This window comes from Sarcophilus harrisii, chromosome 2, assembly GCF_902635505.1.
Source record: "Sarcophilus harrisii chromosome 2, mSarHar1.11, whole genome shotgun sequence".
NCBI lineage: Eukaryota > Metazoa > Chordata > Mammalia > Dasyuromorphia > Dasyuridae > Sarcophilus > Sarcophilus harrisii.
Window position 1 is genome coordinate 298030088 of NC_045427.1, and position 13092 is coordinate 298043179.

At 32.7% G+C, this 13092-nt stretch overlaps 1 protein-coding gene across 6 annotated transcripts in view; it reads left to right on the plus strand.

Moving 5' to 3' along the window:
* Positions 1-10898, plus strand: part of CEP128 (centrosomal protein 128) — a 269958-nt gene extending 259060 nt beyond the window's left edge. For 4 of the 6 annotated variants that reach the window (XR_004231984.1, XR_004231986.1, XR_004231989.1 and 1 more), the window contains one exon: positions 7297-10898. Coding sequence is in view for 1 of the 6 variants with exons in the window: in XM_031952430.1 (XP_031808290.1) it covers positions 7297-7310 (14 nt within the window). In the remaining 5 variants the exon portion in view is untranslated. The remainder of the gene's footprint in view (positions 1-7296) is intronic. The other 2 variants (XR_004231988.1, XM_031952430.1) reach the window with 1 other exon arrangement.
* Positions 10899-13092: the final 2194 nt, after the last annotated feature.

A 13092-nucleotide genomic window follows, 5' to 3' on the forward strand; every position in this document is an offset into this window, starting at 1 on the left:
TCCACACTTTTTAATTATTGATTTCAAATGTTGGTTTACATTCCTTTCCTTTTTTGGCCCTCTTTTTTGAAAAATGAGTAGCTAGAAAAGAGGAAAAAGTATACAAGGTTTTGATGAAGGGAAGTATGATATAAGCAATTATTAAAATTAGTGTGAAGGGTATTAATGTAACTTTAAAAGAGAATGTGTTAAAAAGCAGAATCTAACAGTGGCTATTTATAAGAAACAAAATAGAAAGATTCGCAGAGTTTGAGAGGTTAGAGTATAATTTTTTATGTTTTATTAGAATTTATTTTAGAAAAGCAGGCATAGCAATTAACAATTTCAGAAGACAACAATAAAAATAGTCATGTAGGGGCAGATAGGTGGCACAGTGAATAGAGAACACCACCCTGAAATTAGGGGGACCTGAGTTCAAATGTAGCCCTCAGACACTTAATACTTATAAATTCTTGGGCAAATCACTTAACCCGGATTGCCTGGCCAAAAACAACAACAATAACAACAACACACACACACACACACACACACACACACACACACACACAATAGGCAAGTTTAAAAAAGCAGGGGAAAAGCATTATGCTAAAGATATCATAGATAAATGAAATGATATCTAAACATAATGCGTGTACTGGTGGTACATCTAAGTACATGAAGGAAACTGAAATACGGAAAAGTTAAGCCATTTTTTTCAGGGTTACACAGCTAAGTAAATGCTGTCTATGGAGTCACAAAGGTGATGTTTGAACTTAGATCTTTCTAATGACAAGTTTGATTCTCTTTTGACTACACCTGTACCTATCACCTTGTTACCCATATGTACTTATTACCCTTTTATGAAGGATTGAAGGTACATGAAAATAAGAAGAAAGTTTTGCTTTCCTGCTCCTGTTATTTTCTTCATTTGTTTTGACTTTAGCATTTTCCTCTATTCAGTCTTAACTTCCAAATGGATTCCTGTGATTCAAAATTAATATGCTCATACTCTATTTCAAGAACCTAGATCTTTTATCAGGGTACTTTACTTTTCCTTTATCTCTTCCCTCATCCTTTGTTTTTTGAGCTTACTCCTATCTTTAACATCTTCTGCAGGTTGTCATCTGTGATTATACAATCTCTAACCTCGTCATGTTGGCCCAGTTTCTCCCCTACCCTCCATTGCACCAACTATGGTCCCTAATCACTATTTTGACTAAACTTATGGTATGATAGTGTTTTCCTTTTTAACTAGACTCACATTTTATCAGAATAAGAAAGTCCTGTGAGGAAATAGTATACCAGTACAGACTAGCAACTTCTCAATGCTAAGGCTATCTCACTGACCCTTAGATTATACTACTTTGTATCTCTATATTGGTTCTCTGTCACTAAATGTTCTAGTCTTGGTCATTATTTTTATTTAATATTTAATAAATATGTACAATTGTCTTTGTAATTATTTTTCTTTTCTCTGTTGTCAGTTTTAGCTATCTCAGGTAATAATATGTTGGTTGGGCTACTAGTTTACATTTCTTAATCTATTTTAAATTTTTTTAAAAAATAAAATCATAATAATTATAATATTACATATAATAATATATAATAACTAAATTGCTTTGGATTATTCTTTTGTATCTCCCACAAAGTTATTAAATATTCAATTTTAACAACATGCTTAATATTAGTATCCCTTGAACTCTAAATTCAAGCATAATAAAAAACGTTTAATTGTAGTCCCAATTTTTAAATATCCAAAATGATGCTATGTTTAGAGATATGGCTTTAGATTTGTGATTCTATGGAAAAGGAAGTTATGGTGGTGACTGGATATTTTTTTCTCTCTTTTGCTGAAATTCCTTTAAAAAACAAATTTTTTCCTCCTCTAAAGGTTTAATAAAACCTTTTATTGTGTGTTTGTCCTTTAAAATGATTTACATTTCTTCATAAGCAGCTTTATCTTAGTGTTATTTTTTCATTTTTTTTCTTGTCTATGTTTCTAGTAAATTTTCTGGATACTTCATATGCTTATGAGTGATTTATATTTTTTAGCTTTGCAAAGCTCAGAAGCTTCAGAATTTATTCAATTTGTTTCTTTTAATTTTAATTTAATTTAATTTTAACATTTGACATGAATATGAGCACTTTCAGTTTTATAGAATTTCTCTGCTTGATAGTAATTTGAAATTGAGATAATATTACTAAATAATTTTAGGTAATAAAAGATAGTCTTACCCACAAAGGAATATAACAATAGTCTATAAGACAATATAATTATATTTTTTTTCAATATGTAACTTAAGTTAAAATATCTCTGCAATTTATATATATGATCTATGAGTGTACTGGTAAATGGTTAAGAATCAGCTATCTTTTAATTTTATTTATTTTTTTTTTTGCTGAGGCAATTGGGATTTTAAATGACTTACCCAGGGTCACACAGCTGGGAAGTATTAAGTGTCTGAGGCCAAATTTGAACTCGGGTCCTCCTGACTTCAGGGGCTGGTTTCTATCCACTGTACCGCCTAGCTGTCCCTCAGCTATCTTTAAAAAATATATACCATTATTATTGCTATTTACTCTATTACTAAATCTACACAATCAACAAAACAATAAACCAAGTAAATCCCAATTCATAGATTTTGCCAATTTCTGACCTACAAATGCTTACACTAAAAATGGCTTCAGCACACTGCTGCTTATAACCCCGTGAATTTTTCATAGCATTATTTTTTTCTAATAAGAATTGAAGATGAACTACATTGGGTATGTATGTGCCAAAATCAATGTTTTTACTCATTTTTGATAAATATTTCACCTGTAGATCAGCATCAAATTGATAAATCAGGGCAGAGAAGTCTTATGCTCTATAATTAAATATATTCATATATATGCATATATAAATTTGGGCAACTAGATGGCACAGTAAATAAAGCACTGGACTTGAGATCAGGAAGCCTTGTCTTTCTGAGTTCCTTTTGGCCACAGATACTTGTGACATAGGGCAAGGGACTTAAACCTGTTTGCCACAGTTTCCTCATCTGTAAGATGAGCTGGAGAAGGAGACAGCAAATCACATCAGTATCTTTGCCAAGAAAATTCCAAATGGTGTCATAGTCAAAATTACTAAACAATAATATGTAAATTCGTCAATGCCATGCTTTAGGACCTAGCTTCTTAAACTATGTTTTAAAACCCAATATGAGGTCTTGTAACTAAATGTGTGGGGATCCTGAAATTATCCTTTATTATCAGTAAATGTTTGATTTTTATCCCTACTTTATATACCTAAATACCCGGGGTCACATAAAAATTTCTCAGACAAAAAGAGATTGTAAGTTGAAAAAGTTTAAAAAGCTCTGCTTTAGGATATCATTCTAATAAATAAAAATACAAAATGTCAAACTTGAGATAATAAAGAGACTATTCAGAAGAATGATGGAAAATGGAATGCCACAAACCAGGTGCCATTTCAATGAGATTAAGGAAGATAAAAATGTTTAGTTTGCTAAGTTTGTCCATAAAACATTATCTTGAGGTGTAGTCATTTTTGTATTGATTTGCTATTTGAAGCCCATAAACAAAAATCTTGAAAGCTAACATATTTAGCTGAATTTTAGTTTCTTTTAATTATCAAAAAAAATGGTTTAATGTTTGTTTTTACTTCATATGTGACTTTAAATAATCACAAAACATTTTTGTAATGATTTTTCTATACATAACTGACTTTTCTCTCAGAAAACTGAAGTCAGTCACCTTCTATTTTTACTTTTCATTGTTGGATTTGAAATCATAATTATTAACTGAGCATAAGGATACATTAACCAAGCCAATTTAAATAATTTTATATTACATATTAAATGTTCATGTCAAAATTATTTTGTCTTAAGTGACTCAAAATATTTTTTAAAATCATTTCTTCTTGAAAAGGTTTAATAACAACTGACCTCTTTTTTTAATTCTTCGTAGAGTTAGAAAAAATTTCTATAGAAAAGGAGAGAAATTACAGTAATAAGAATAAATATGTTAAAAATGTGCAGAGGTAAAAGTAATGATCCTGACCCTGGGACAAGCCACAAAATTGTATGGAGGCCAGCTTCATCCAAAGTACCCTTAGTAGAAGAATGGGAGAGACAGCAATCTCTGTGTCCTGGGCAGAATTTTGAGACCACTAACTGCTGTAGAGATTGCTACATAGTGGAGAAGGAGAAGCTTATTTCATCCAGCCATTTAGTAGCTTCATGATTTAAGTAACTATTTTTGTTTAGCTCTCATTTCTCTGCTGCATATTTCCTTGCAGTTTCTTCATCTGTAAAATTATCTGTAGTGTTATCAGTGACCTCTAAATGTGGTACCTTGGGAGAAAACCCACCCTAATTATGGCTTTGAATATGTTCATGGTTTATTTTTGAAATTTTGTATTGAATTATAAAAAATATTTCATAGACATTTCATCTCTTTACCTTCTAGTTATTCTTTACCCTAGTTACTCTCTAGGAGCCTCTGAAACTATTTGCATTATAACACCAAGAGTAGGGCAGGGGATGTTTAATCAAAATAACAATTTGTAAAACTCTTTAAGCACTTTGCTGACAGAACCTATTAATATTTTTTCAAAGCCTCATAAAGTGAAAGCAAATCTCTACTCTTTTCCAGATGTCTATTAACCTCTTACCTCTTTTGGCTTATTGTGAAATAAAGCTGGTGCTGAGTTCTAAAAGGCTATTTCATCTTTCTTTTTCTAGGCTATTTCTAGAGCAAAAGCTCTAAAAGGTATCTTCATGATGGAAGAGTTTCAAATGTGCTAATGATGATAGACTATATTTCTCTTTTCATGTTGTCTGGGTGCAGTGTGAAGTAGAGTAACTCTAAAAAACCAAAAAACTCTTTATAGTGTGTATATATAGTTATGATCTGCCTTGATGAAAAGTGTCTACACTGACAAAAATATCAATCTTTAATATATTTTCATGTAGAGAAACCATAAGGATAAATAGGATTTTCATTATACTTTAAATATTATCAGTGGGGTGCAATTCAAATGCTTAAAATATTTATTGTTAGATTTGCTTTTTTATGAATGGAAAATGAAGAAAAATCCCTACATTTATAATAGAAAGACAGATTACTTATGAAGGTTTCAATATTACCAATCCCATTCCCTCGGTTTGACTGCCAGATGGTATTTTTCTACAGTTGTGGCTGACTCTTCATGACCCCAGTTTGGGTTTTTCTTGGAGTGATTTGCCATTTCCTTCTCCAATTCATTTTACAGGTGAAGGAGCTCAAACAGGTTAATTTGATTTGCCCGTAGTCATCCAGCGAATAATTGTCTGCAGTCACATTTGAGCTCAAAAGGATGTCTTCCTTCCTTTCTTCCTTACTCAGCTTTCTATCTACTGCACTACCTAAATGCTTTTGTAAGACAAATAATTATCATTGATAATAAAGATTAAAGAATGCTACCTCCTACCTCCTAATGTGCTAACTGCATATATATTTGATATTTATATAGAATTTTATGGTTTACAAACATTTTATATGTTATTCTGGTAGCAGTTCCCTTACTATATTTGTTATTCTGGTAGCAGTTCCCTTACTATATTTTAACCCTAGATTTTTAATAATAGATAAGAAAGCTCAGGCTTCAAGAGATGAAGTTCTTACTTAGTAGTGAGACTTTAACACTACTGTAAGGGAACAGCTACCAAAGTAACCTCCCTTTAATCAATAAGGAAGTAAGGCTTCCTTGATGAAGCTTCTTAGTTGGGTCATATAGCTATTAAATATCTAAATAACATCTCAGGTTACTATTTACTTTTTTTTAAATTAACTTTATTTGTTAAGAAAAATGAGAAGCAAATTTGATTTTAGAATAGCACTATCATATATCAGATTAGATAGGATGAAGCATGAATCAAACATATAGATCATGTTTAAAAGATGACAGTAATTGCTCTTAGAAGCTAATGGGAAGATATGAAATTTAGCAGTTAAGGTGCTGTGATTATTGTTTTTCAGCTTATTATCTTTGATTTAATCCAGGTAAATCAGAAGTATTCTATCATTGATGGAAATGAAATAGGCAAAGATTTTTGAAATAAGAAACGTAGCCATACTCTAGAAAAAAAAAAAGTATATCTCTTTCGTGTGTGTGTGTGTGTGTGTGTGTGTGTGTGTGTATTCTTTGACCAAAGGGGAGCCATGTGCTCTACCTCCCTCCTCCTTCTCTGGTCAAGTAACCCCTTTTCCTTGCAGTTTCTTCATCTGTAAAAATGAGGATAATAGCACCTATCTCCCAAGATAGTTGTGAGAATCAGAGGAGATGATAATTGTAAAGTGTGTACCACCACCTGATCCAAAGTAAGCCTAAATAAAGTTAGTTGCTGCTGCTACTTCTTTTATTACTGCTGCTGTTTCTGCTGCTGTCACTGCTGCTGCTCTTCTTACTTCTTTTACGTAAGAAGCAACTTATACTGTCCTCTCTATTTTTCCCAGTCTTTTTACTTTATTGAAATATGTTTTCTTGTCTCATGAAATCATTGGCTTAATTTTTGGTTCATTCTAACTTTCCAGAAATCTTTTATTTAGGCAAGATATTGTATCTTTTGTGCCAGGTTATTAATTCCCTTTTTAGTTCTTTCTTCCATGTCTCACTTTTTTTTTTTCAATTGTTTCCTTTGGCATTATTATTTTTGTTTGTAAAATCATTTTTAGTTTCTTAAAAAATCAAAATAAAAAACCTCTTGCTTTATTTCTTTGCAATAATTTTAGTTGAATTTGTGCTCAAACTTTTTTATTTGAAGTTTTGCTTGTTTTAGAGTAATTCTCTTCTAGATTTATGTTTTTAGTGTCAATATCATTGACACTTGTTTATGGTAAGATTCTTTTTTTTTGTTTTCTCATTCTTTTCCTTTTCCAGATTCAGACTGTGTTAGAACCAATTTTCTTTGCTCCTGGAATGACTGGGCTATGTTTGATACTGTGTATTTTGTGTCCTCTTCTGTCCTACTTCTTCTTTCTTGGTGTTTCAAGTGCTGTGCTATTTATTCCTGGATCTCAAGGAAACCAAACTTTGAGTATACCTAAAATGGTTTTATCCAATATTACATTAGTTCACAACTTTCCTGATCTCTGCAACTTGCTCAGCTAGGTTTGGGTATATTAAAACCTTTTTTTGGAAAGGTAGGCTTTCTGCCCTGATTATTTTACTGTAGGGTTCAGATTATGTTGAGCACTGAGTCTGAGCCCTTGATTTGCTTCCAAGGTCAGAACCACACAGTTACAACTAACATATATTTTTTTTTTCTCATTTAGTACTGAGCCTATGATCCTATGTGTAGACTGCTTCCCTCTCCTCAGGATGAACTAGTACTGAACAAGTAGAAGGTAATGAGTTACAAAGCTGCCTATATATCTGTGGAGTCTTGGGGGTTTTTGGTGCTGAATCTGGTTAAAAACTTCTTGTCCTGGTTAAAAACCAAGAGTTGGCCTTATTCCATCCCTGTGCTGGAATACTCTGAGCAGCAGCTTCTTGCTAAACTTGGTTCTCTTGGTCTCCATTTCTCTGTATCTGTACACTTACCTAGTGGGACTGAACTGAAAAAATGTTATCATTTTTTTTCCCTCAGAATTCCTTGTTAAGATTGGTTTGGTGCATTTTTGGCATCTTTGTTTGGGATCTAACAGTTGTAGAGAAGATCATAGCTAAATTACTTCATCTCTACCATTTGTCTGATTTCTTATTGTCTTGTTTTAATGAGATTTTTAATTTAAGTAAAATTTATTAAAGGATCCTTTGAATAATGGCTGCACAATGATAAAAACTATATTCATTTTTTATCAAGTGAATGGTCAATAAGATGTTTTATTATATATGAAATTATTAATGAATTATGTATCTGTTGTGTTGGTATGAAGAAAAGTTTTAGTGATGCTTTCTAATCTTCCTATGGTTTTTCTTTCTTCCAAATTTCAAATATCTTTAAATGGAAAACAGAGCAATTAATTATGTGGATATTTTATTTTCCCCTGCTAAATATGGAAAAAACTGGTAAATAACCATAGGATCTTAGGATTTTAAAGCGGGAAGGCACATTGGAATCTTTATACAAAATATTTGTCAGTTGTCTCTTTGGAAGGTAGTTTTTTTGCTCCTTTATTATCTCCCCAAATAGAAAAACTTTGAAGGGACAGAAAGTTCTAAACCTTGATATGCGAGACCACATTATTCTTTTTAGTAGTGAGATGAATGTCTTTGTGTGTGTGTGTGTGTGTGTGTGTGTACATATGTATGCGTATTATATTTAACATTTTACATATAAGTATTTGTATATTAAATGTACCAAGAGACTGTCTAATTAAATTTCAATGAAATGTGATTCAGGATAAAAGTACTAGCTTTTGATTTTCATTAGTTTTCAAAAAGGGTAATATTTATTCTTAGATGGTATAGTGCTTTAGAATTAGAAAATAAATATGCCATTTTGAGAAAACATGAGCTGTCCATGATTAGTGAACCTAATCTCTTGGTTCAGTGGTTTTCATTCTATAGGTAGAGGTCAAAAAATGGTAGGAAAAAGATGGGACAATAAACTGTATTATTGATGTGTCTAAGGTGAATGAGCGTGCATTTAGTAAAATCTATTACTGAATTTGAAAGTCTCTAGTGAGTGTTATCTTTCAAGGAGTATTTAGTTTGCATGCCTCACTTTGATACTACTCATTGTACCTGAGCCTTTACTCCCCAAATGTTTGTTTTCTTGCTTATTTTCTATTTGACAAATTATTAAAGTTTTGAGCCATGTCTTTTTTGGCATTCCCCCATTAATCCAAAAAATTGAATAGATGCCTTTATAATTGTCTTTATTGTAGGTCAAAGATTAGAACTCTGATGCCTGATTTGTTGGTGCAGGCTTCTATATTCCTTGTGTTACAGGGGGCTTTTACAGTATCATCCGATCCCCAATTCTGCTCATGGAAATCTGTGTCCGCAAAAGCTGGCCACAAGAATCAAGTGAGGTATTTAGGAAAGCAACCTATGTAGAGTTTAGAAGAAAAGTGAAATTGCATTGCATGGGATTTAGTGATCCAAGGTGAAGATTCATATTGCTGTTTATACCTTAGATGAAAATAATTCCCTTTTGTTGAAGATAAATTTCAACAGTTGCTTTACTTGACTCTCTGTATTTACACAATCTGATAAATAGTACTAAACATTAGCCTATATGATGTCTGATTCAGAAACATCTTTTCTCTGTTCCAGTAGATTGACTGGATCCTCTTCCTCCCTGACCCTGTTAACTTCATCTTCAAATGTCATGTGATGTGATATTGTTGGATTGCTCAAATAAAACAATGCATATGAAATATGTTGTAAACATTAATGTATCAATATAGTCAGTTAACATATATGTATAATATAGCTGTTTCCTTAAAGATATAAAAATTGAAGATGCAGCTTACACAGTGATTGAAGTGTTAGATTTGGAGTTGGGAAAATGTGGGTTGAGATTGCCTCTCTGACACTTATTCAGTTCTGTGATCCTAGGCAAATCATTTAAATATTCTATGTTTCAAATTGCTATGGTCTATGGAATTTCTACAGGAGGAGTTTTTCTTCATTGCTAACAAAATAATAGATGCTTCATGTTTGGGGTAAAAATTGTAGACTAATTGCCAGGAAAGAGCAAGAAAAAACTTAAAGATTTCTTTAAAGACACTTTTCAGGCAATAGTTTCTGTAACTTAGATAGTTCAATTTATAATAAATGCTAAAGATTTGCTGGGTTAATACATGGTAAGCAGAATACACCCCCAATTAACATTCCCAAGTGACTAAGTAGTGTAAAGCCATACTTTATCATTGGCAATCACAGTATTTCCAGGTCAGAATTTATGTCATCACTTTGAAGTAAATCTCTTGTTTTTGCTTCTACCAAATGAGAATTGTGAAAGGTGCTTTCAAACTTCAAGTACCTGTCAACTTTGATATGTGAGGATAATTTTGAGGATTTAAAATTCTCCTTATTCTGTGCCCCTCCTGCTCCTTCCCCAGAAGTCCAGGGGGAAAAGATTACTCTGTGGATAATACAATAAGGGGATCAGTGGTTTGTGAACAGTAAACTACCAAGTGACGTCCTGTATAATCAATCAGGCCTTCTTCATGGCTCATTAAATTAAAACATTCAATTTGCCCAGCTTGCAAAAAGAGTGGTGCATTTCAGTTAGAACTTTTTTATATTTAGATTATTTTTGGTTTGTTATTGTGAGATTATTGACTTTATTTTCCCCTGCTATTTATATTTTGTTTTTAGAGGTGAGATTCTTTTTTTAAAAATAAAAATAAATTGGAATAATAGTTGTCCTTGAACCGAAAATAGTTTTGTGTCTTTTCTCAGTGAGAGAGATGGTAGTTTTTGCATATGTTGTCTAAAATATATGCTTTGCAAGTTGCTAAATTGGTAAAGAATTGGTAACTATAGAAATCACTTCATTGAGGATATTAAGTAGACTTCCATATAGTATTGCAGTTTCTTGCAATTTCTACTTATTGGGCTGCTCTGCATAACAAGTAGAATGTAATCAAGGGGGAAGACCCAGTTAAAATTAACATGCACTGGTTTTCTATCATAACTAACTCCCTGCTCTTTATGTTATCTACATAAAAATTACATTTTTTTCTCTTATTTTTATTTAATAACCCTATCAGCATTACAGATTCTCCTCTTGGTTCCAAGTTATATAACAGTGGAGTGACTGGTTTTCTTAAATTCTTATATTTTAATGAAATTAGCTGACATTTTATTTATTTCTTGATTATGGAAAAATACAATAAGCCAATTAAACTCATCTTTTCATTAAAATACAATTGGAAGTCAGTATCTGGATAGTAACTTCAACCTATTTTAATAGCTTTTTATTTTCCAAATATATGCAAAGATAGTTTTCAGCATTCATCTTAGCAAAACCTTGTGTCCCAAATTTTTCTTCCTCCTTTCCTTCCCATCCTTTCCCATAGACATCAAGCAATACAATATGGGTTTAAACATATTTCCATATTTGTCATGCTGGACATACACACACAAAATCAGATCAAGAAATGAAAGAAAAAACAAGCAAACAAACAAATACCAACAAAAAGGTGAAAATGCTAGCTTTGATCCAAATCCAATCTCCATAGTTCTTTCTCTAAATGTGGATGTCTCTTTCCATTCCAAGTCTATTGGAATTGACTTGAATCACCTCACTGTTGAAAAGAGCCAAATGCATCATAGCTGATCATCATATAGTTTTTGTTATGTACAATATTTTCTTGGTTCTACTTCACTTTGCATTGGTTCATGTAAGGCTTTTCTGAAATTAGCCTGCTCATCATTTCTTATAGAACAATAGTATTCCATTGCATTCATATACCATAACCTAATCAGCCATTCCTCAACCAATGGGCATCCACCCAATTTCCAGTTCCTTGTCACTACAAAGAGGACTGCTACAAATATCTTTGCACATTTGGGTACTTTTCCCTTTTTTATTGATATTTTTGGATACAGATCCAGTAGAATATTGCTGGATGTGTTAATGTATTGTTGGGCGGAAGGGAGGAAGCAAAACATTTATATTGTGTCATATTTATTTAAGCATACATCTCAAGGACCTGCAATAATTGGTAATTGTAAATGCTAAGTTGTTGTCAGTAATCTTTGAAATATGGAATAGAGATAGAAGAGGAATTAAGTTGGAAAAAAAAAGAGCTGATTTTCAAAAAAATAAAAAAGGGAGGGGAAGGGAATGAATTTTAAAATTATAGGTTCTTGATCTTAAGCTAATTTCAGAAAAGATTATAAAAGTTATTTTTTCCCCAGAGATAGTTTCTAAGCATTTAGAAAGGTACTCAGTGAGCACTAAAAATTAATAAGTTGCAATTTCTTCAGGCCTTCTTATCTTCTCTGAGTCTTAGCTATTTTCTTCTTAATGTAGGCAGGATTTTTTCTGAGGTCGCCCTGGCTTCCCTCATATCAATACCAGATCAGGCCCCTGAATATATTTTGGAGTGACAGAACCCAAAAATGTTTGGAGTATAGCAAATTTCCAGCAGAAGATATTTTGGAAGAACTTCAGGAAAGGTCTATTTCAATCGACCAGGGTAGGGATGGGAAGCAGGGTGTTGCAGGCCAGTGCAGGAACAGACAAGCACAGTGCAGTACCAGGAGACCCAGGGAGAAAAGGCTTCTGCAAGCTGGAGGAATCAAGTGGAATATTTGTAGCCAAAAGGCAGCAGTATTTGCTGCTTTGTCCTGGTTCAGAAGCCAGTGGATCAGCAGACTAGATATGAGACTACTAGTGCATCTACAGAAGGCAAATAGCGAGCCCCTGAATCCCAGCATAAGCAGGACTTGACCATGTCCACCAAGAATGGGAAAGAAGGCAATAGCCCCAGTCCTAGGATAGTGTGAAACTGCTGTTGCCTGTAGAGGAAGCTTAGGACCATCTCCCCTTTACCTTTTTTTTTTTTTTTAATGGGGAAAAATTGTATTTAAAATGAAACATCTCCTTTTTTTCCCCTTTTTGTAACCAATACCTTTTTTTTAAATATCTTTTTATTTACAAGATATATGCATAGGTAATTTTTCAGCATTGACAGTTGCAAATCCTTTTGTTCCAACTTTTTCCCTCCTTCCCCCCATCCCTTCCCCCAGATGGCAGATTGACCAATACACGTTAAATATGTTAAAGTATATTTTAAATACAATGTATGTATACCTATCCAAACAGTTAATTTGCTGTATAAAAAGGGTCAGACTTTGAAACAGTATACAATTAGCCTGTGAAGGAAATCAAAAATGCAGGTAGACAAAAATAGAGGGATTGGGAATTCTATGTAGTGGTTCATAGTCATCTCCCAGAGTTCTTTCCCTGTGTAGCTGGTTTAGTTCATTACTGCTCTAATGGAACTAATTTGGTTCATCTTCATTGTTGAAGAGGGCCAAGTCCATCAGAATTGATCATCATACAGTATTGTTGTTGAAGTATATAATAATCTTCTGGTCCTGTTCATTTCACTCAGCATCAGTTCGTGCAAGTCTCTCCAGGCCTTTCTGAAATCATCCTGCTA